The sequence below is a fragment of the Panthera leo genome, chromosome D2 (assembly GCF_018350215.1).
Source record: "Panthera leo isolate Ple1 chromosome D2, P.leo_Ple1_pat1.1, whole genome shotgun sequence".
NCBI classification, from domain to species: Eukaryota; Metazoa; Chordata; class Mammalia; order Carnivora; family Felidae; genus Panthera; species Panthera leo.
In genome coordinates this window covers 79,541,018-79,560,726 of record NC_056689.1, presented here as the reverse complement: position 1 = coordinate 79,560,726, position 19,709 = coordinate 79,541,018, and the positions used below count along the sequence as shown (strand labels likewise).

Genomic DNA, 19,709 nt, shown 5'->3' with positions numbered 1-19,709 from the left:
GGAAGGCATTACTAAAATATGAAAGGATACACATGACAACAAATCTGGGATTTAGAATACAACAGCAAAAAAAAAAAAAAAAAAAGAAAGAAAACAAGTTGAAAAAAGGCAAAAAAGATACAACAAGGGAAGTCGGCAAAAATCTTTTGTTAAATCTGAGTGATGGCTGTGTGGGGGGAGTCGCTGTATCATTCTGCTTTCATGTATGTCTGAAATTTGCCACAATAAAAAAAGAAATTCTACCCTATGAAACAAAGTCGTGAAAACCCAGGGTCATTACTCCTGTGGTCTTTGTTCATTCAAAACACAAGCCTCTCTCTCTCCTCTCTTACCAACCTCACAAGGCATTTTCTGGGTTTTTCCTGGCAACCTCAGAGACCCTGCCTTCTGAGATTCACAGATGTTGGGGAGACTGGGGGAGGGCCAGAGGGTCCAGACTTCTGGGACTGTCCCCATGCATCTTGAGAGACCGGTGCTCTAGACCAGAACACATGTGGGAAATTCGGGTCCAACAATCAATCAGCAAGCATCACAGTGGTCCTGGGGGCACAGCCTCACTGCAGATGCTGATGCTGTCCTCAGTGCCAACGTCCAAAACAGACAGCCCGGGGCCCGCTGCAGACATGTGCCCATGGTCTTTTCAGCGATGCTCTCGGAAAACCACCTGCTGTTGGGGACCAACTCCACACTACCTGGGAAGTGGGAGGCACTGGAGGCATCAAATTCTTTTAAAAAATCGTGCTTTTTTCTTTTTAAGATGTTGGGAAGGCCATCTGTGCCAAAAACAGTCATAATGTAAAGGTAGCAAGACGCACGATTTAGTGCTTACATGTTGTTTGACTCTTGCTGTATGTTGGCCTTCCAATGAACTATTTTTTTCAGTTTATTTATTTTTTGAGAGAGAGCACGTGCATGTGCACGCACAGGGGAGGGGCAGAAAGGGAAGAAGGAAAGAGGGAGAGCGGATCCCCAAGCTGACAGCACAGAGCCCGATTCGGGGCTCTTCGTGAGATCGTGACCTGAGCAGAGATGGAGAGTCGGACGCTTAACCGACTGAGAGCCACCCCGGCGCCCCTCAACGAACTATGTTTAAAACACTGACACATTAATACACTTCAGTTCTCATTCGTCCGGAGAAGAAGCAAAAGTCACTGGGACACAGCCACAGGCATTTCTTACTCTTACGCTGAAACGCATTCCACAGGCTGAAAGCATTCTGTGGGCCTCCTCTGCGGTCTTTCCCCAGGACAATCAGCTCTGATGGGTGGAAGGGCCCACCTACCTGGCTGCCCAGCCAAACCCCACAGGCTGCCCAAGGCCTCAGGCCCACCTCAGGCCCCAGGGCTGCCCCACCTGAGTGCCCGGGCCCCCCCCCGCAAAAGACCCGCTTCCACACACGCCCGTGAGCGGCTGGCCTACCTCGTGAGACTCTACCCCCATCTCCTGCAGGGCCGACTGGAAATACCCGGGAGCGGGTTTCCCCACCACTTCGGCCTTGATTCCACAGGCATACTGGGAAAATAGAAAAGGACACATGGCATGGGTTTAGGATTAACAGGTGGATACGGATCCAAAGGCCTCCCTCCAGGGAATCAAGGAAAGAGTGCCCCAAATGTGTCCCCCGGGGGCCGGGAGCCTCCAGGAGGCAGGACACAGGGGCTGCGAGACACATCTCATAGGCAAGAGCATCGCGACCCCACATCAGGGTGCACAGGATGCTGGGGGCACCCCTAGTGGGCCCCCTGCTCAAAAACCTGAGCACGGCAGGAGGCGGGCCACCTGGGCTGATGCTCTCATCTGTCACCTGCCCTCCAGGAGAAAGGGGCCATGGCTCTATCTGCCAGTGTGCTCAACCCTCCCACCTGAGCACAGGCAGGAAGGAGCCAGGGTAGCAGTTGAGTGACCTGGGGCAGGTGATCAGGCATGGGTCAGAGGGGACCCTGGGGAGCCCCATCTGAGCCTGGCCCTGGAAGCTGGAGGAGGGAGTCGGGAAGGAATCCCATCGGGACACATCAAGCTCCAGGTGTCGCAGGTGTCAGGAACGAGGCAGGTGGTTCGATGAGAGTCTGAGAGGAGAGTGGCAGTGGGGATGCTGGAGGGCCAGCCGGGTCAACAGCCGGCAGGCTGGAGTGTGGGGGAGCGTGAAGGACAGGACAGTAGAGTGACGACCAAGGCGTCTGAGGAGCCAAGTTCTGGGGCAGAGAGGGCGCTCAGCTTGAAGGCCCGAATAGGAGGGCCCACTGTGGAAACCTAAGAGGCGATTCAGACATGGGAGTACACCCCCTTCTCCAGAAAGACCAGAAACACCCCAAACAGCCCCGAGATCTGAAGGAGGCTCGGACAGACTCAGGGAGGTACCTCGAGCGCCTTTGTGTAGGCACCGACGTCCAGCATCAGGCCAGAGGTCTCCTTGTAGTAACGTCTACAAAAGAGCAGGAGGGGACAAGGTGAGCTGGGCCCGGGAGCCGTACCAAGAGAGACTGCCCTGTCCTCGTTCTGCCAGCTCAAGAGAGCAGAGCCACGGGTAAGGGTCCGTCCAGATGCCACACTGGGCACGACCGATGGAGGTCGGCACGACAGGGCCCAGGGCCAGGTCACCACGCCCGGGCAGGAGAGCCAGTGGGCCAGCAGATCTCAGTCCCAATGGTCCCCTGCTGCCGGCCTCTGGGGACCCCCGGGGGCAGATGGATCCAGCCGCTAACACAGAGAAAGACAAGTGACCCGTGTTCCAGGGAAGGACAGCAGGTCCCCAGGGCATGTGGTGAACCCCTAACTGCTAATAACTAACCCCTAATTGCTTCCTGAAAAAGAAAACTCCATTATTCCTCGGCACCCCACCGCAGCTCCTATTAGCCAGAGGTCAAGGTGCTAGGTTTCAGGGGCCCCAGATGCGCTTACGAGAAGACAGCTATCTCCTCCCTGTCTCACTGGAGACCCACACAGCTCGGCTCTTGGAAGCATGCCTTTCTGAAGATGATCTCGAGATTCTCGGGAGCACAGTGCCGGCCCTGGCCTCCACTGTCCGGCCCACCCCAGGCCATAGGCAGACCCCTCAGGACACATGGTAGACGAAGCCTTCTTCTCTCTGAGCAAAGCCATTTGACCATAAAGAGGAACAGAGATAGTTTAACCCATGCCTCTCTACAGACAGGGTTCCTGGAAGCCCGGGACTATTAAAATGTGAGACCCATCCCACCAGGTGCCCGGCTCTCTTTCCCATGTCCTTTGGGTCTGGGAGACATTGGACAACACGGATGCAGAGACCCAAGAGAAGTTCTCAACATGATGCCTCACATGCAGAAAACCGCTCAAACAATATTAGAGAATATTATCACTGCATTTACCCGGCTTGAGCTACAGGCGGTAAGACCCCGGCTGGGCCAGAAAGGAGGAACGCAAGTCTTCCCAGTTTGTGGGGGTTACAACCTGTTCTGTGCCTATCGGTGAGAACCGAGCTTCCCGGGAGCTGCCTCGGGGCTGTGCCCTTCCCTCCAGCTCGGCAGGGCCCGGGAACCCTGCCTGTTCGGCTCTGCCCCACCTGAGGCCCCGAGGGCTGCAGGAGCCTGGCCGGTGGCCGCCAGCACACAATGCCCGCGGGCAGTGCCGCAAGGCTTTGGCCAAACTCTTGGCTTTGGCCAGGGCTGGTCCCCCGGCACTCACTCGTCACGGGGGTTTGGAGCCTGGAGCCCCTGTGACGAAGCTGGGGTGGTGGTGGGGTGGGGGGGCTCCTGTCACGACAGGACTCGTTGGTCTCCAAGCGAACCCCAGGTTTTCCGGTCAGGGATCTGAGGCTCTGTGCTCTAGGGGCCACCCCATAACCAGCCGGGACAGCGCACACCTTCAGGAAGATAGATGCCTGGTAGTCAAAAAGAACTACCTCCTGCTTACAGAACTGGGGGCCTAAAAATGCTCCCCCTTTTATTTATTTTTTTATGTATGTATGTATGCATGCATGTATTTATTTTTAACTTTATTTATTTTGAGAGGGACAGAGAAAGAGGGAGGGAGAGAATCCCAAGCAGGCTCTGCACTGTCAGCACAGAGCCCAACATGGGGCTCGAATTCACACACCATGAGATCATGACTGGAGCCGAAATCAAGAGTTGGACACTCAATTGACTGAGCCACCCAGGTGCCCCCTTAAGAATTTTTTTTTAACTGAATCTGAGTTGTTTTTATAGTGTCCGGAATTTTTCTTTATTTCCTCTTTCTTCAGGAAAACAAAAGAGCCACCTTGAAGGCCATCTGTTGGCTGAAAACATTTTTAGAGGCACAATAAATAGAAGTACCTGTTGGGGTGCCCGGGTGGCTCAGTCGGTTGAGCGTCTGACTTTGGCGCAGGCCATGATCTCACGGTTCGTGGGTTCAGGCCCCGTGTCGGGATCTGTGCTGACTGCTCAGAGCCTGGAGCCTGTTTCAGATTCTGTGTCTCCCTCTCTCTCTGCCCCTTCCCTGCTCATGCTCTGTCTCTCTCTGTCTCAAAAATAAATAAACGGTAAAAAAAAAAAAAAATTTAGAAGTACCTGTTAATTTTTTTAAATGGAAAAGCCCAGGTTATTCCAGGAACATAAGCGATTTCATGCAGTATCTTTTGTTACTGGCATAAGGAGAGCAACAGCAAGCCTGGTTGGAACACTCAGTTCCAGAGTGTTCTGGAACATTCGGTTCCAGCCACAAAGAAGAAACTGGGGGTGCTGGGAAAGACCGGGAAAAGCTGGGGAGAAGCAGTCAGATAGATTTTATGCTTTATTCTTCTGCCCTTCCGATTATTCAGCACGGCCTCCCTTCAAAATGACCACTTGACCTTTCCCACAAGAGCCATTAACCTTCCATAGTCTGTCGCGTAAACAGCTTAATTTTCTGACGGCAGCATGACAGAAGAAATTACAAAGGCAATTCCCACTCCCGGTCCAAACAGATGCCAAATGTAAATCACTCCATTTCCAGGAGGAGGACATTCTGCCCCAGTGCCTCCGCCGTCCTGCCTCCTCGGGGGCGCCGCTCAGCCCTGTTCTGGCGGAGGACGGCCCCTCACCATCGACGACCCCCACTTGGACGGGACAGCTGTCCTTGGGCTGTCCCGAGAAGCTGCTGACCTAAGCCCGAAAGCTGGCGGTTCCTTTCTCTCGTTTTTGAGCACCCGACCCATAGCCCGAGTCAGAACACCCTAAGTCAGAGGCACCCTAACCGCTGCTTCGTAAAACAAACCCTTGCCTACTCTTGAATGACAAAGCTAAAAAGCAGCTGATTCCATTTGCTTTTCCTGTCCAACAACATATCTACTTTGATCGCTACCTAAAATCTGGAACAAAAACTTGTAAAAATTAGAGACAATTTTCAAGAAAAAACTTTTAACATAAATGAGTTATAACAGAGCTTCTCAATTGTGCTGTTCTCTGGGGAGGGGTTGATTTTAGGGGTGCCTGAAGGACCAAGCCTGGAACCTAAGTGAATTAAGCAAGCCAGGTTCTATGGTTTGCAGTGCCCTAAACTTTAGAAGGTTGTGAGGTTGGAAAGGGACTAGGATGGTGAATTTTATGCGTCAACTTGACTGGGCCAAGGTGCCAGATATTTGGTCACACGTTATTCTGCGTGTTTCTGTAAGGGTCTTTTTGGGGTGAGATTAACACTTCAATCAGTGGACTCTGAGTGAACGGAATCCTCTCCATTGTGTGGTGGGCCTCACCCAATCAGTTGAAGGCCAGAACAGCAGGGTCTGACCTCCCTGAGCAAGAAGGATGCTGCCCACAGGCACGTCCTTTGGACTGAGACCACAACTCTTCACTGGGTCTGCAGGCGGCCAGTCTGCCCTGCAGATTTTGGACTTACCTAGCCTCAATAACCAATTTCTCTTCACACACATATATATGGATGGGTGTGTGTGTGTGTGTGTGTGTGTGTGTGTGTGTCCAAATCTACTTGGCTTCGTTTCTGTGAAGAATCCTAATACTGGATTATTTTATTTTGTGTGATAAACACACGAGAATATTTTTACCTCCTAAAAGAAATACAGCTTCTCTTTTCTTTCCTGAAATCTCTTTTGTTTGCCTTATTGACAGAGGCACAGCCATGAAGAAATACTTCTCTACTATGAGAAAAACAACGAGCAGCACAAGATAAGTGGCAAGTGACTGAGTGTGGTGAAGGGGACAACAGGACGTGGTGGGGTCTGCGGTAGAGTTCATGGAGGCAGTGGCCTCCGCTGAGCTTCTGTGTGCTCAGGAATGTGGGGCCCTGTACTGTCAGATCTTCTGATTTTTCTTTCATTTCGTGAAGTTTATTTATTAATTTTGAGAGAGAGGGCGCGAGCAGGGGAGGGGCAGAGAGAGAGGGAGAGAGACAGAATCCTAAAGCAGGCCCCGTGCTGTCAGCGCAGAGCCCAATGCGGGGCTCAAGCTCACGAGACTGAGAGATCGTGACCTGAGCCGAGATCAAAAATCTCCCCATTTTTAAACACAGGTCCCCCCAGAATGCAGGATCTTGTGTGGGCCAAACATTTGCTCTCGAATACAGCCTAGAGGTGACAAGCACGGGGTCCGGGTGGCATTCCCAGCATTTACCAGCTGGGGATCCTGGCCTAGTTTCACCTCCTTATGCCTCAATGAGCCCACCCGTAAAATGATGCCATGGCCTACAAGTCTCAGGGTCGTGATCGGAATTAAACAAAATGGAGCACAGAAAGTACTTACCCATGGCTGGTGGCCAAACACAAGGTCCCTCCCTTGACTACCGGAATGGCCTGCCCTGTCCAGCAGGCAGAGGTCGGGAGTTCCCAATCAGCAGAAGCAACTAAACTGGGAAAGCCTTCCCCAGAGGCGGGCCCCCAAACTCCCGCAGGGCACGAAACGCTGGGGCAGGGCTCCACGGTGCCCCTGCACCCTTAAGAGCCCGTGACTCTAAAACCCTAGTGTTGCCTCTGCTGATGACAGAGTAAGTCTGCACAGCTTTCTGGTAAGCAACTTGGTGACATGAGTCCAGAACCTCAGATATGCCCACCATTCTAAATGCACGAAGATGCTGACCACAGCGTTACTTTGGTGGAAAATCAGAAATAACTTAATGTCCCTCAGAAGGTATTGGCTTAAAAAGACTACAGGATGGGGGCACCTGGGTGGCTCAGTCAGCTGGGCGTCCTACTTCAGCTCAAGTCATGATCTCACGGCTCTCGTGGTTCAAGCTCCTCACTGGGCTCGCTGCTGTCAGCACGGAGCCCGCTTCAGATCCTATGTCTCCCTCTCTCTCTGCCCCCTCCCAGCTTTCACTCTCTCCTTCAAAAATAAATACATCTTTGGGGCACCTGGTGGCCCATCGGTTGAACATCCAACTTTGGCACAGGTCACGATCTCACAGTTCACGGGTTTGAGTCCCTCATCGGGCTCTGTGCTGACAGCTCGGAGCCTGGAGCCTGCTTCGGATTCAATGTCTCCCTCCTCTCTTCCCCTCCCTCACTTGCACTCTTTCTCAAAAATAAACATTAAAAAAAAATTTTTTTTAAATAAATCTCTAAAACAAAAAAATCTACAGGACAGCCTGTAAAAAAAGATTCTAGGAAAACCATGCCACAGAGATATTTATTAAAAAAAATTTTTTGGGGGGGCGCCTGGGTGGCTCAGTCGGTTGAGCGTCCGACTTCGGCTCAGGTCACGATCTCGCGGTCCGTGAGTTCGAGCCCCGCGTCGGGCCCTGTGCTGACAGCTCAGAGCCCGGAGCCTGCTTCACATTCTGTGTCTCCCTCTCTCTCTGCCCCTTCCCTGCTCATGCTCTGTCTCTCTCTGTCTCAAAAATAAACAAACAGTAAAAAAAAAAAATTAAAAAAAAATTTTTTTTTTAATGTTCATTTATTTTTGAGACAGAGAGAGACAGAGAATGAACAGGGGAGGGGCAGAGAGAGAGGGAGACACAGAATCCAAAACAGGCTCCAGGCTCTGAGCTGTCAGCACAGGGCCCGACGCGGGGCTCGAACTCATGGACCGCGAGATCGTGACCTGAGCCGAAGTCGGACGCTCAACCGACTGAGCCACCCAGGCGCCCCATAGAGGTATTTATTAACTGAGTTTAGAGTTGTTCATAAAGTACTATCTGGCAAAGAATAGAACCCGGGCGACAAAGCTGGGTCGGGTTTGATACTGATGCTCTGAATACATCCGTTTGTAATGATCTGTTTGCACTGGAAACCACGTGGAAGAACACAAACCAAAATGTTGACAGCTGTTTTCTTGGGCAGGGGAATGAAAGCACTTTCTCTTTTCTTCTTTTTGCTCATCCATAGGCTCTAATTTTCCTCCCATGAACTTGTGCTGTCATGGTGGTAAAAGATGTTAAGAAAAATAACCAATGTGGTTTTTTAAAAGAAAGAGACATGAGGCACCTGGGCAGCTCAGTCGGTTGAACGTCCAACTTTGGCTCCGGTCATGATCTTGAGGTTTGTGGGTTCGAGCCCCACATCGGGCTCTGTGCCTTGGGATTCTCCTCTCCCTCTCTCTCTGCCCCTTCCCAGCTTGCTATCTCTCTCTCAAAAATAAATGCTTGAAAGAAAGAAAGAAAGAGAAAGAAAGAAACAGATAGTGAGGACTGTGCTAAAGGCTCCGACAAAAATGTTGGTAATAAGATCACAACTTTACAGAGCTCATGCTCTGCAGCCCGAGACGTGGAGCCCGGCCCAGAGCTTTCCTCCGGGCCGCCAAGCCTCTTCTTCCCTACTCACGTGTCCCCTGGAGACAATCCCTCAATGCCTTGTGCTGTACCCTGTGCGAACGCACCTAACCTTGGGACAGCCAGCACTGGCGCCCTGAGACTCCATGGAGCTTCCGTCCGCAGTGACCCTCCCCTCCCCTCCCCCAGCCTCTCCCAGCCCTGAGCCCGCATGGAAGCCTGACCAACCTGCTCCTGAAGTCAGAGGATTCTACTTTCCTCAAACATCATTAAAAGAAAGGAAGGAAGAGGGGCGCCTAGGTGGCTCCGTCGGTTGAGCGTCCGACTTCAGCTCAGGTCACAATCTCGTGCTCCGTGAGTTCGAGCCCCGCGTCGGGCTCTGGGCTGATGGCTCAGAGCCTGGAGCCTGCTTCCGATTCTGTGTCTCCCTCTCTCTCTGCCCCTCCCCCGTTCATGCTCTGTCTCTCTCTGTCTCAAAAATAAATAAATGTTAAAAAAAAAAATTAAAAAAAAAAAAAAAGAAAGGAAGGAAGAAATAAAGAAAGAAACAAAGCAGGGAGGGAAACGGAAGGCAGCCTGTGCTCACCCCACACCCACTTTTCTGCACCATTTACTGATTCTCTAAGGCACAGGCCCACAGAACGGCATGCAAAGCAGCCAGAAACGCTCTTCCTGAAGCTGACTTACCCTTTTCCCAGAGATATGAGCACAGGATTGTCCAGCTCCATGAGCACCTGAAAGGCCTTATTCATGTTTTGGTAAGAAAAGCTTTCTCCCGCATCCGCTATTACGACACAGTTCGGGTTGGACGTGTCGATCTGGGCAAATTCTGAGCGGATTCCTGAAAAGAGAAAAAAGGATAAAGCCCTGGGGTGACGTGGCCTACCTCCCGTCTCCTCCCGGGACCCCTTCTGCCTGCCACGTGGGCCCTGCCCCTTTCTCGGATGTTCCTCCTGACCCTTACAGCTGTACGGGAGGTGAACCAGGAAGGGCTGTTACTCCCGTTGTACAGATGAAGGAATGTTCCACAGTTAGGGCTTGTTAGGAGAAAGACGGGCCCGCCCTTGGGGTCCCTGCCCCAACACTGGCATCACCCCAGGGACTACCCAGTTCAATACCACAGGTAGGAAACCCACAGCCCTGCAACTGAGAAGAGATTCGCCTGCAAGACACAGATCCCTGGATGTAGGGTCAAATCCGGCTGCTGGTAACCTTTAGAGGGCGGCTGTTGCTGCACCCAGACTCTAGGAACCATCGAGCATTCCAGCCCCATGCCACTGAACACAGCAGAGCTGGGACACACACACAGGCTGAAAAGAAGGAGCAGAAGCTCACCCCTGCTGGCCCAGCTCACCCGTCCTTAGGAAGGCCTCACCCCTGTTGGCCTGGCTCTCCAATGCCCTGAGGAAAGCTTCTTCCTCCTTCACCTTCTCTGCCCTCCCCAATTTTCCATCAAACAGGGAAAGTTGCAGGGCACCTGGGCGGCTCAGTTGGTTAAGTGTCTGCCTCTTGATTTCCACTCAGGTCACGATCCCAGGGTCATGACATCAAGCCCTGTGTCAGACTCCGCGCTGAGCATGAGCCTGTTTAGGATTCTCTCTCTCTCTCTCTCTCTCTCTCGCTCTCGCTCTCTGTGTCTCTCTCTGCCACTCCCCTGCTTGCACACTTGGTCTCTCTCTCTCTCTCTCTCTCTCAAAAGAAATAAACTTAAAAAACAAAACAAAACAAAGAGGTGCCCGGGTGGCTCAGCCTGTTAAGCGTCCGACTTCAGCTCAGGTCATGCTCTCACGGGTCTTGGGTTCAAGCCCCGCATCAGGCTCTGTGCTGACAGCTCAGAGCCTGGATCCTGCTTCAGATTCTGTCTCTCCCTCTCTCTCTGCCCCTCCCCCACTTGCTCTCTGTCTCTCTCTCTCTCAAAAATAAATGAAATGTTAAAAAAAAATTTTTTTTTAATAAAAACAAACAAGCAAACAAACAAAAACCCAGCAGGCCTGGGCTGCTTGGATCCTGCAAATTCCAAAGAAAGGCTGTCCTCAGGACAGGCCTTCCACCAGCACCTGGGAGATCACCTCTGAGCCCCTGGAATATTCCACCAGAAAACAGTGTTTTGTAAGCCTGGGGCCCTGGGGGGTTGGAGACTGAGCAGCCAGGGTTAGTCACCCAGGTGCTACAGACCCACGTGAGGGACCCTTAATAGAAATCCTGGGCACAAGGCTCCAGTCAGCTTCTCTGGGTGACAACATGTCACAGGTGCTGTCACACATCTCTGCTGGGAGATGTGCATCTCAGGGCAACTCCACGGGAGGGGACCACTGGAAGGTCGCCTGGATTCTCCCAGAGTTCACCCACACCTCTCTTCCCCTTACTGAGTTCACGCTGTGTTCTTTCACTGTGGGAAGCTGTGACTGAGTCTGACAGCTTTTCTGAGCCCTGTGAGTCCTTCTAGCAAATCATCAAGCCTGAGTGTGGCCTGGAGAACCCCTGACACAACTAGATGCTGTATGATTCTATTTATATAAAACTCTAGACAAGGCAGACCTATTCAGAAGGCAAAAAACCAGAACACTAGGTACCCCTGAGGCAGGAGGGGATGGGCACTGACTGGGCAGCACGTGAGGGAACTTTCAAGGTGATGGTTAAGTTCTAGATCCTGATGGTGACAGGGTTTCGCATCTGCGAAAACTCAGAAGTACACTAGAGAGGTCTGCATTTCATCGTGCATAAATTTCCTATCAGAAAGAAGAAATATATGGGGCGCCTGGGTGGCTCAGTCGGTTGAGCGTCCGACTTCAGCTCAGGTCACGATCTCGCGGTCCTTGAGTTCGAGCCCCGCGTCGGGCTCTGGGCTGATGGCTCGGAGCCTGGAGCCTGCTTCCGATTCTGTGTCTCCCTCTCTCTCTGCCCCTCCCCCGTTCATGCTCTGTCTCTCTCTGTCTCAAAAATAAATAAACGTAAAAAAAAAAAAAAAAAAAAAAAAGAAAGAAGAAATATAAACAGATGTTGAACCCTAGTTAATGATGTGCTGAAGTTTTGGGGATGTGTACCAATGTCTGCCGTTTACCTTGAAACGCATCAAAAAGATAAGATGAAAAGATGGACGGAGGGACAGGCAGACGCATGAAGAACAAAATACAGTAAAAACGTCACTGGTAAAGTCAAGGTGACGAGCATACAAATATTCCAACTAAAATTCCTTCGGCTTCGTTGTATGTTTCAAAATGTCATAATAATATGCGGGCGGTGGGGCGGTGGGGCGGGGGGGCTGGGGGGGGAGAATTCATCAACAATAAAACTTGGAAAAAGATTCCAAGTCTGAAAACAGAGGCAGGACTGCAGCCCAAGAGGCCACTCTGGCTGCCCCTCCAGCCAGCGCGAGCTCTAATATCTACTTGTTTCTGCGCCCTTAAGAGGCAAATGCTGACCCTCCCCCCTCCCTCCCTGCTCACTCCACCCCCAACCCTCCCTTTGCCCCAGGGGCAGGGATTTTCTCTCTTAAGTTTTTCCTTCTCTTTGAGGACCTGTTCTAAAGACGCTGGCAGTGATCCCAGATCACAGAGGAAGGATTTTTGAGAAACAGGATTTCTAAAGCCTGGGCATATTGCCCTTGACTGGCACCAGAGCTATGGATTTGACACTCGGGCCTTTCAGGGAGCACCCTCAAACTCTGGGGCCCCCCCCCCCCCCCCCCCGCTCCTGCCGGGAGGCAGAGAAGTATCCTTCTGCCAGTGGTTTGTAAATAAAAATACCAAGCGCGGGGGAAGAAAGAGGGCTCAGTGCATCGACAGGAAAGTGTCCTGAATTCCGAAGCACTGCTTATGTTTCTTCTTTTTAAATATTCAGAAGGTACCAGATAATACTGCTCCTTCTACTTCTTCCCAGAAGAACTCTGCACTGAGGGTCAAAGGGGCTCTTTCCTTGTCTTAGGCTAAGATTGGGATGTAAACCTTGTACCATTTGCCAGAGAGCAGGGCTGTTTTTCACCAACAGAGCTTAAGCTTGGGGGGGGGGTGGGGGGGGTGGGGGGGGGTAGGGGGGGCAGGGGAGGCAGGGAGGGAGTAGGGGGTGGTAGCAGACAGAAACCTGTGGGCTTCAATCCAGCCCTCATTCTCCCCACCCCCACCAACCCTAGAAGCTAGAACTTTGCCCCGTGACAATTCCCTGCCCCCTCCGTCCCTTCTAGATCAAAGAGAGCAGGCTCAGGATGCTCCTGAGGCATCTGGAACGTGCCTCATCGTCTGCTATTAGGCCGGGGATAGAAGGGGCCTGGTCCCCAGCAGGAAGCCCACTCAGCTTCCATCTCACAGGCCCCCAGCAGGAGCCAAATTTCTCCGTGTCCTTCCCAGGACTTTGGCCCAGGGGAGAGGGACACCCTCCCCCACCCCCACCAGCCCCAGGCCCAGGCCCAGGCCCAGCAGGCCTACCGTCATGGATGAGCAGGTGTGGCCGCAGGCCTCGCTCCTTCAGGATCAGGCAGGTGGCCGGGGCCGGGGCGGTCACCTCGTCCTCAGAGATGTCGAAGCCCATGTGCCGCAGGAGTCCCACCAGGTCCCCCCGGGACTTCTGTGACTCGTTGGTGCAGAACCTCACCTTCAGCTGGGACCGCTTCAGTCTGAAAGTGGGAACAGGACAGGCAGAGGGTGCTGACGGCCCTCAGAGCCTGCGGCCTCTGAGGGGGAAGCCAGATGGGCGCTTCCCAAGGGCAGTCAGGACCCTCCGCGCAGGCCAGGCCACTGTGGCTCCCAGAGATGGGCCTCGGCTGACCTGGGGTCAGGACGGGGATGCCGAACTAGGGCTGACCCTTTCCAGGGAGCCCGACAGGCCCCACAACCCTCCTTTCCATCCTCACTGAGCTTGGTGCCCAGGACACGTCCCTACTCCCTCCGCCTGGGACATGTCCCACTCCCTCTGCTTGGGCCACGTCCCCACCTCTTCATCTGAGACACATCTCGACACCCTTCACCTGGGACCCATTTCCTCCACTCCTTCTGCCTGAGACACGTTGCCTCTCTACACGTGCCAATTCTCCCACCTTCTGAGACCCCCTGGAGATCCCCCGCCACCGTCCGGTCCCACTCGGCCCGGCTGGAGATCACCTATGAATGTCCGCAGCAACTTCTCTATACCATTGCATGGTTAGCAATTCCACTTGTCGTGTGAGCTGCGCGTGCCTAAGTCACTCGGGATCCATATTTCCCCTAAAGTGCGAAGGCTGAGGGACCAAGCTCGGCTGTGTCTTCTCATTGGTGTCACTGAGGCGATCACTGAGGTGCCCTGTCACCCAGGGCGATCCCGGGTAGACGGGCAGGACACGGGGATGCCCTGCAGGCCCAGCGTTAACCTGACGTGACCCTGAGGTGCCGTGAAAGGTCAGCAGCACCCACGTTCCTTCTCTCACAGGACACCTGCTCCGTCTTGGCTGCACGTGGGCAGGCTCTCAGAACGCAAAGCCACAACGTAGATGCGTAAAGAGGCCCCACAGGCAATAACACGCAACCTCCCACAAGGTTACTGAGCACCTACTAAGTGGCCTGGCTGGGCCAGTGCACCGAACCGTAACCTTGACCGCAGACAGGCTCCCCACTCCCCTGGAGCCACAATCCGGTGGGCGGGAGGGAAACGTCGCAAAGGAAGGCGAATTTGTGATTTGAGAACAGAGAGGTGCTCTGAAGGACTGGACGGGATGAAGAGACAGATGGGGACCAGAATGGGTGGGGAGACTGCTCGGGAGCTGAGGCCTGAAGGGAGAACAGGGCACAGGGAAGGAAAGGAGGCTGGCATGGCTGAGCCCACGAGCCAGGGGTCCAGGAGGAGGCGGGAAGTCCACACGGGCCCTGGCCCAGAACACACAGCCCTCTCTGGACAAGCCGCAGCCGGGACAAAGGAGCAGTCCTACTCGGCACCGTGGGATCGTGGAAAAGACACCAGGCCACAAGTCGGGAGGCCCGGGAAACCCCTAGTAAAGTTAACCAGGCACGCTAATCGTCACCCAGCACTGTTCGTAGACAGATCTCCAGACACACGCACGTCAGTGGTCCCCAAACATGCAGGAACTCATCTTTACTTTTCAGCCACTCTTTCAAGTTTTACAGTTTTTTGTAATATAAATAATACATTTAATCCAGTGTTAAGCATGTAACATTTGTTTTTTTTTTTTTTTTAATTTTTTTTTTTAACGCTTATTTATTTTTGAGACAGAGAGAGACAGAGCATGAACGGGGGAGGGGCAGAGAGAGAGGGAGACACAGAATCGGAAGCAGGCTCCAGGCTCTGAGCCATCAGCCCAGAGCCCGACGCGGGCCTCGAACTCACGGACCGTGAGATCGTGACCTGAGCTGAAGTCGGACGCTTAACCGACTGAGCCACCCAGGCGTCCCTTGTTATTTAGACATAGATATTCACGTACGAGAGAGATGGGCTCCAATCGTGTGCTCAGAGACGGCCCCGTGTGCAGAAGTAAACACACAGATTGGACCCAGTTACTCAGAACTACGCACTTGAAATCAATCTCCATTCGGGCAAATAAGTGAGACCCAACCAAAAGTGCTACTGTGCCCCAACCCTAGCAGTGACACTTTTTATCCTGCTTGATGACTAAGGACACTTGAGTCTCAGAAAGTTCAAGGACTTTCTGCTCCTCTTCCTGGATCTGTGGCTCTAGGGACGTGGGCTCATTCCTACTTGACCCCAAAGCAGATCCTGGAACTAATGTGGAGTCAGGAACAGGAAGCATATCCACGGTGGCCTACAAAGCCAAAGGGGCTCCAGAGGACAGAAAGGTCTCATCCCAGGATGGGGTCTCAGAGAAGACTTCCCAGAAGAGCCACGTCCAACTAGAATCTCTCGCAGCACAGACAAGAAGGCCAGGGAAGGGTGGGCGGAGCACAGGGAGGGAGGAGCAGGTGCGGGGCAGGCCCTGCCCTCCGGGGACCCGGTCAGGTGTCAGAATCTTCTAGCAGCCTTGGGTAGATGGAAGCTGAGCCAGAAAATGAAGCTGGAAAGGAGGCTCACTGAGCGGGGAGGGATGCCTCGGGCAATCTACTCCGTCCTGGGGTGGAGGGAGCTCCAAATGCAACACTCCTTAGCGATGACAGAACTGGGGGAAAGGTGGTATGTCTGTCCAGCGTCCCCTTCTCCACCCTGTGCGACGCTGCCCTCATACTACCTATCTGTATTTTTCTTTCTTTATAACACTAGCCAGCATCACCAATCATCCGATTTATATCTTTGCTTACTGTCTCTCTCCCAGACCTGCGTGCACCATGAGACCGGGAATGACATCTGGTCCGTTCTCCTCGACATCCCCAGTGCTTCGCACGGGGCTGGGCACGAGGCAGGCTCACCATAAGCATTTGCTGAATGACTGAGGGATGGAAAATCCAAATGACCGCCGGTGAGGGGGACCCTCCTTAGTACACTTACTGCTTCCCCCAAGGGTGTCCTGAGCCTCCAGCTCCCTCACAAGCCCCGCTGGCAACAGGCAGGATTCAGCGGGGAGAACACGTGTTCCCACATTAAGATCAGCCTCCCGACCCTCCGCGCACTGGGGCTGACAGGTACCACTTGGCAAGAAATCCGTAGATCTACCAATAACAGAGTGAAACACACACCGAGAGGCTAACAATGTCTCAATCAACAGCCCAGGTGGCTCAGTCCTTTCTTAATATTTGTCTTTCCTAATTAGAGTGTTATGAATTATCAATCACGTTAGTGGTTAATTGCCCTTCATAAAGATAGCTTTTGTATTTTTAAATTAGGCAGTTAATATATTGTAACTAATAGCATCACCTTGTGCATTATGGACAGATCTTCGTTGATTGGCGCCTGGAACGTGTGATTCGCACCCAAGTTAATGGAGCAGTTGAGGGAAGAGGTGCAGGGGTGTCGGGGGACTAATTACTGCTAATGAATGATGATGTGACCTTCTCAGAACAGTGAACAATCGGCGTGACAGTGAGATGACTGAGCCTCACATCTGCTATTCAGAGTGCAACTTCAGACGCCGATGACAAATGAGCAAATAACAGAACTGACTTCGGGACACTTTGGCCACGGCCACAGGTCCCCTTTGAAATCCCAACCTGAGTTCGTAAAACACGTGCGTGAGGGGCGCCTGGGTGGCTCAGTCGGTGAAGCGTCTGACTCATGGTGTCGGCTCAGGTCACGATCTCGAGGTTTGTGGGTTCGAGCCCCATGTCAGGCTCCACACTGACAATGCGAGGTGCCTGCTTGGGATTCTCTCTCTCCCTCTCTCTCTGCCCCTCCCTTGGACACTGTCTCTCAAAATAAATAAATAAACTTAAAAAAAAAAAAAACAACAACCACCTGCTTTCAAAGTACTAGTCTTAGGATTAGATCAGTCCTGAAAAACCTACTGTAAAAGGTTTGGGAAATCCCTTCCCTGTGGGTCTGTTCGTCCCCCTTTCTGACCATTTGAGAAGAGTCCCAGATCCCGTCTCCATTTCTTGTAATCACTGCAGGTAATAGAAATGTGTGTCCTTAGAACAGTAAAGTATGAATACAAATTACTACAGTGAGCCCTGCCTCGGGGCTCAATACCTGTGATCTGATTTCGTCCAAAGCCACGCAGTCTGTATTCCCTACATGCATCCCCTGGGCCAGGAACGAGCTGAGTATCGAGCCGAGAGACCGAAACCGTCGTCCCCATTCCAGAGATGAGAAAAACGGAGGCTCCAAGAGGCAGACCTATAAAGTCATGCAGCTTCTAAGTAGCAGAGCCCGCAAGCTATCAACCGACTACACAGGGGTGGCGTGTGCAGGCCTGCGCTTTTCCAGTCAGGGAAGGGCCATGCCCAGGCGAGACCCAGCAGCCCAGGTGCATGCGTGGGGCACGGGGGACAGAAAGTGCAGCACGATGGATCAGCGCGGAAGGCAAGGCCCAGGACGGCCAATGCTACGGGCTGAGTTGTGTCCCCCACCCTGCAAATTCCTATGTTGAAGCCCTCAGGACATAATGAGGCCACAAGTGTGGCAGGACACTTGTCCTGACGCTGTGTCACACCTGTCCTGTGACAGGATAGGATCCGTGCCCTTAGCGGACACACCAGAGCCCTCTCTCTCTGTGCCACCAAGAAGCCAGGACGAGAAGTGTCACCAGAAACCGATGCTGCAGGCACGAGATCCCGGACTTCCCAGCAAACATCTGTCTGCGGTTTCTCGATGTGTCGGTACAGACTAAGATAGCCCACGAACCAAACCCTCAGCATCTCCTGGGGGGGCGGGGAAGGGTCCTTGCCATCCTTGCCAGATGTCACAGATTTGGCCTCACGAGGCCTGGAACACAAGAATTCCGAATGTGGGGAAAGCCCCAGGCAGGCATGGCTTCAGGCCTTTGGCTCAGGAAAGCAAAGCCACAGGATTTCAGCCGCAGGCTGGGCCCGGCTCCAGGAGTTATCCCCACCCCCAAAACCCAAGAACCCCTGGAACTGGGGCCCTACTGCAGGATCCCAGGGTGCGGCTCCAGCCAGACCGCCTTTCTGAGACCTCGGCCACCACCTCACCCTGCCGCCCCCTCCCCGGGAGTCCCACGAGAGTGGGACTTGCCCCCACTTCCGGCGGCCACACCAGATCTTTGAACTGACCTTTACCTCATCCCGGCAGGCCAGGACAAGCCTCTGAGTGACAACGTCGCCTGGTGCAATTACTGTGCATCACAGGAACTGGTCCCTTGCAAATCACCTCGGACCTCACACATCTGCTGGCTGTCGGCATCTGCCAGGGGCGCTCACCCGAAAATAATGGAAACCCTCTCATTATCGCTCGGTAGCAAGTAGAGCGCTGGGGCGATTCCTGGCCATCCCGACCGACCTTGGCAGAGCTCCCCAGCCCGCTGCCCTCTCCGGCTTGCCACAGCGGGGCTGGGAGGGGAGACCACACAGGGGGCAAGGAGGCTGCTGCCCCAGACAAGCCTCTCCCAACTGGGCCCGTCCTCCCTCCTCCCTCCTCCCTCCACCCCTCCCCTCTGGCCCTCAGGACGCTGTCACCTTCGTGTGACCCAGGGAGACCTTCAGCCACCCAGAGCCCGCCGCATCCTCCTCTGCAGCCAAATCTCACTCGGCCTTCAAGGCCTGGTTCGTGTCTCCCTTCCTCCAGGAAGCCCCCCAGGCCCCATCCCCTGCCCGCCCAGGCAGAGCCCCACTTCGGCTCTGCTTTCGCAGCCCTCGGAGCCTGGCACTGCCTATCTGTGGGGGGCACCTAAATAACCCAAATTCCAGATCTGACGGGCCCACCGGGGAACGGAACCCCATTGCTCCAGTACCCAGGGAACCTCAGGAAGAAACCCCGTGCTCACAGCTAAGCCCACCCACGGGCAGCGCTGCTTCCCCACTGCTCGACCGCTGCTCCAGCGTCTGTCTCCGGTGCAAGGTTTCTAGAGGATTCCAGAGGAGAAAGCACAGTGGAGCTGGATGCATCCAGACAGGTAAACAGGAGGCTGGGCCTACGTGCACGGGGCTGGAGCAAGTTGCTGTGGCGCACACGTGCCGGGAAGTACTCCTACTGCCAGGCGGCGGGCCCGGTGGCCACGTGGTGACGAGGACGCACCTCAGAGGCTGGTGACCGTGGCCGGGGTCCCAGTTCTGCCACCCAGTGGCTGTGGGACCTTCAGCGCGCCATTCCTTCTGAGACTCAGTTTCCTCATCTGTAAAACGGGGATGAAAATAGCACCTGCCTCCCATTATGAGGCTCCAGCGAAACCTGTAATGTGCCTGCAGAGGCCTGGCACACGGTAAGTGCTCACTACGTGCCAGCTGTGAACGCCTGCCAGTGGCCTGGGGACTGGCTGCCCCGGCCTTATTCACTCCCCCTCTACCCGCCCTAATGTCTCAGAGTATACAGGGGCACTCGCCCCCCTCACCCCGGCCACCCCGTCAGCAAGCAGCGGCAGCCGGGACCCCCCCACCCCCACCCCACCCCCGCCCCCACCACCTGCACCCACCTGGGGCCTCTGAGTCGGAGGGTGCGGAGGGTCTGGGAGGCCAGGCCGACCAGACTCCAAATCCCCGCGCGCCCCCGCCCCCCCGAAGAGAGACCTCTCCGGG

General features: G+C 53.9%; 1 protein-coding gene across 2 annotated transcripts in view; it reads right to left on the bottom strand.

Annotated features, from left to right (window-relative positions):
• The window catches only part of LOC122201867 (phospholysine phosphohistidine inorganic pyrophosphate phosphatase), a 120,275-nt gene that overhangs the window by 88,686 nt on the left and 11,880 nt on the right, over window positions 1-19,709 (bottom strand). For both annotated transcript variants that reach the window (XM_042907824.1, XM_042907823.1), the window contains exons 2-5: window positions 13,074-13,261; window positions 9,340-9,493; window positions 2,359-2,422; window positions 1,420-1,512 (exon numbers count right to left, since the gene is read on the bottom strand). In XM_042907824.1, the coding sequence (XP_042763758.1) occupies window positions 1,420-1,512; window positions 2,359-2,422; window positions 9,340-9,493; window positions 13,074-13,261 (499 nt within the window). The remainder of the gene's footprint in view (window positions 1-1,419; window positions 1,513-2,358; window positions 2,423-9,339; window positions 9,494-13,073; window positions 13,262-19,709) is intronic.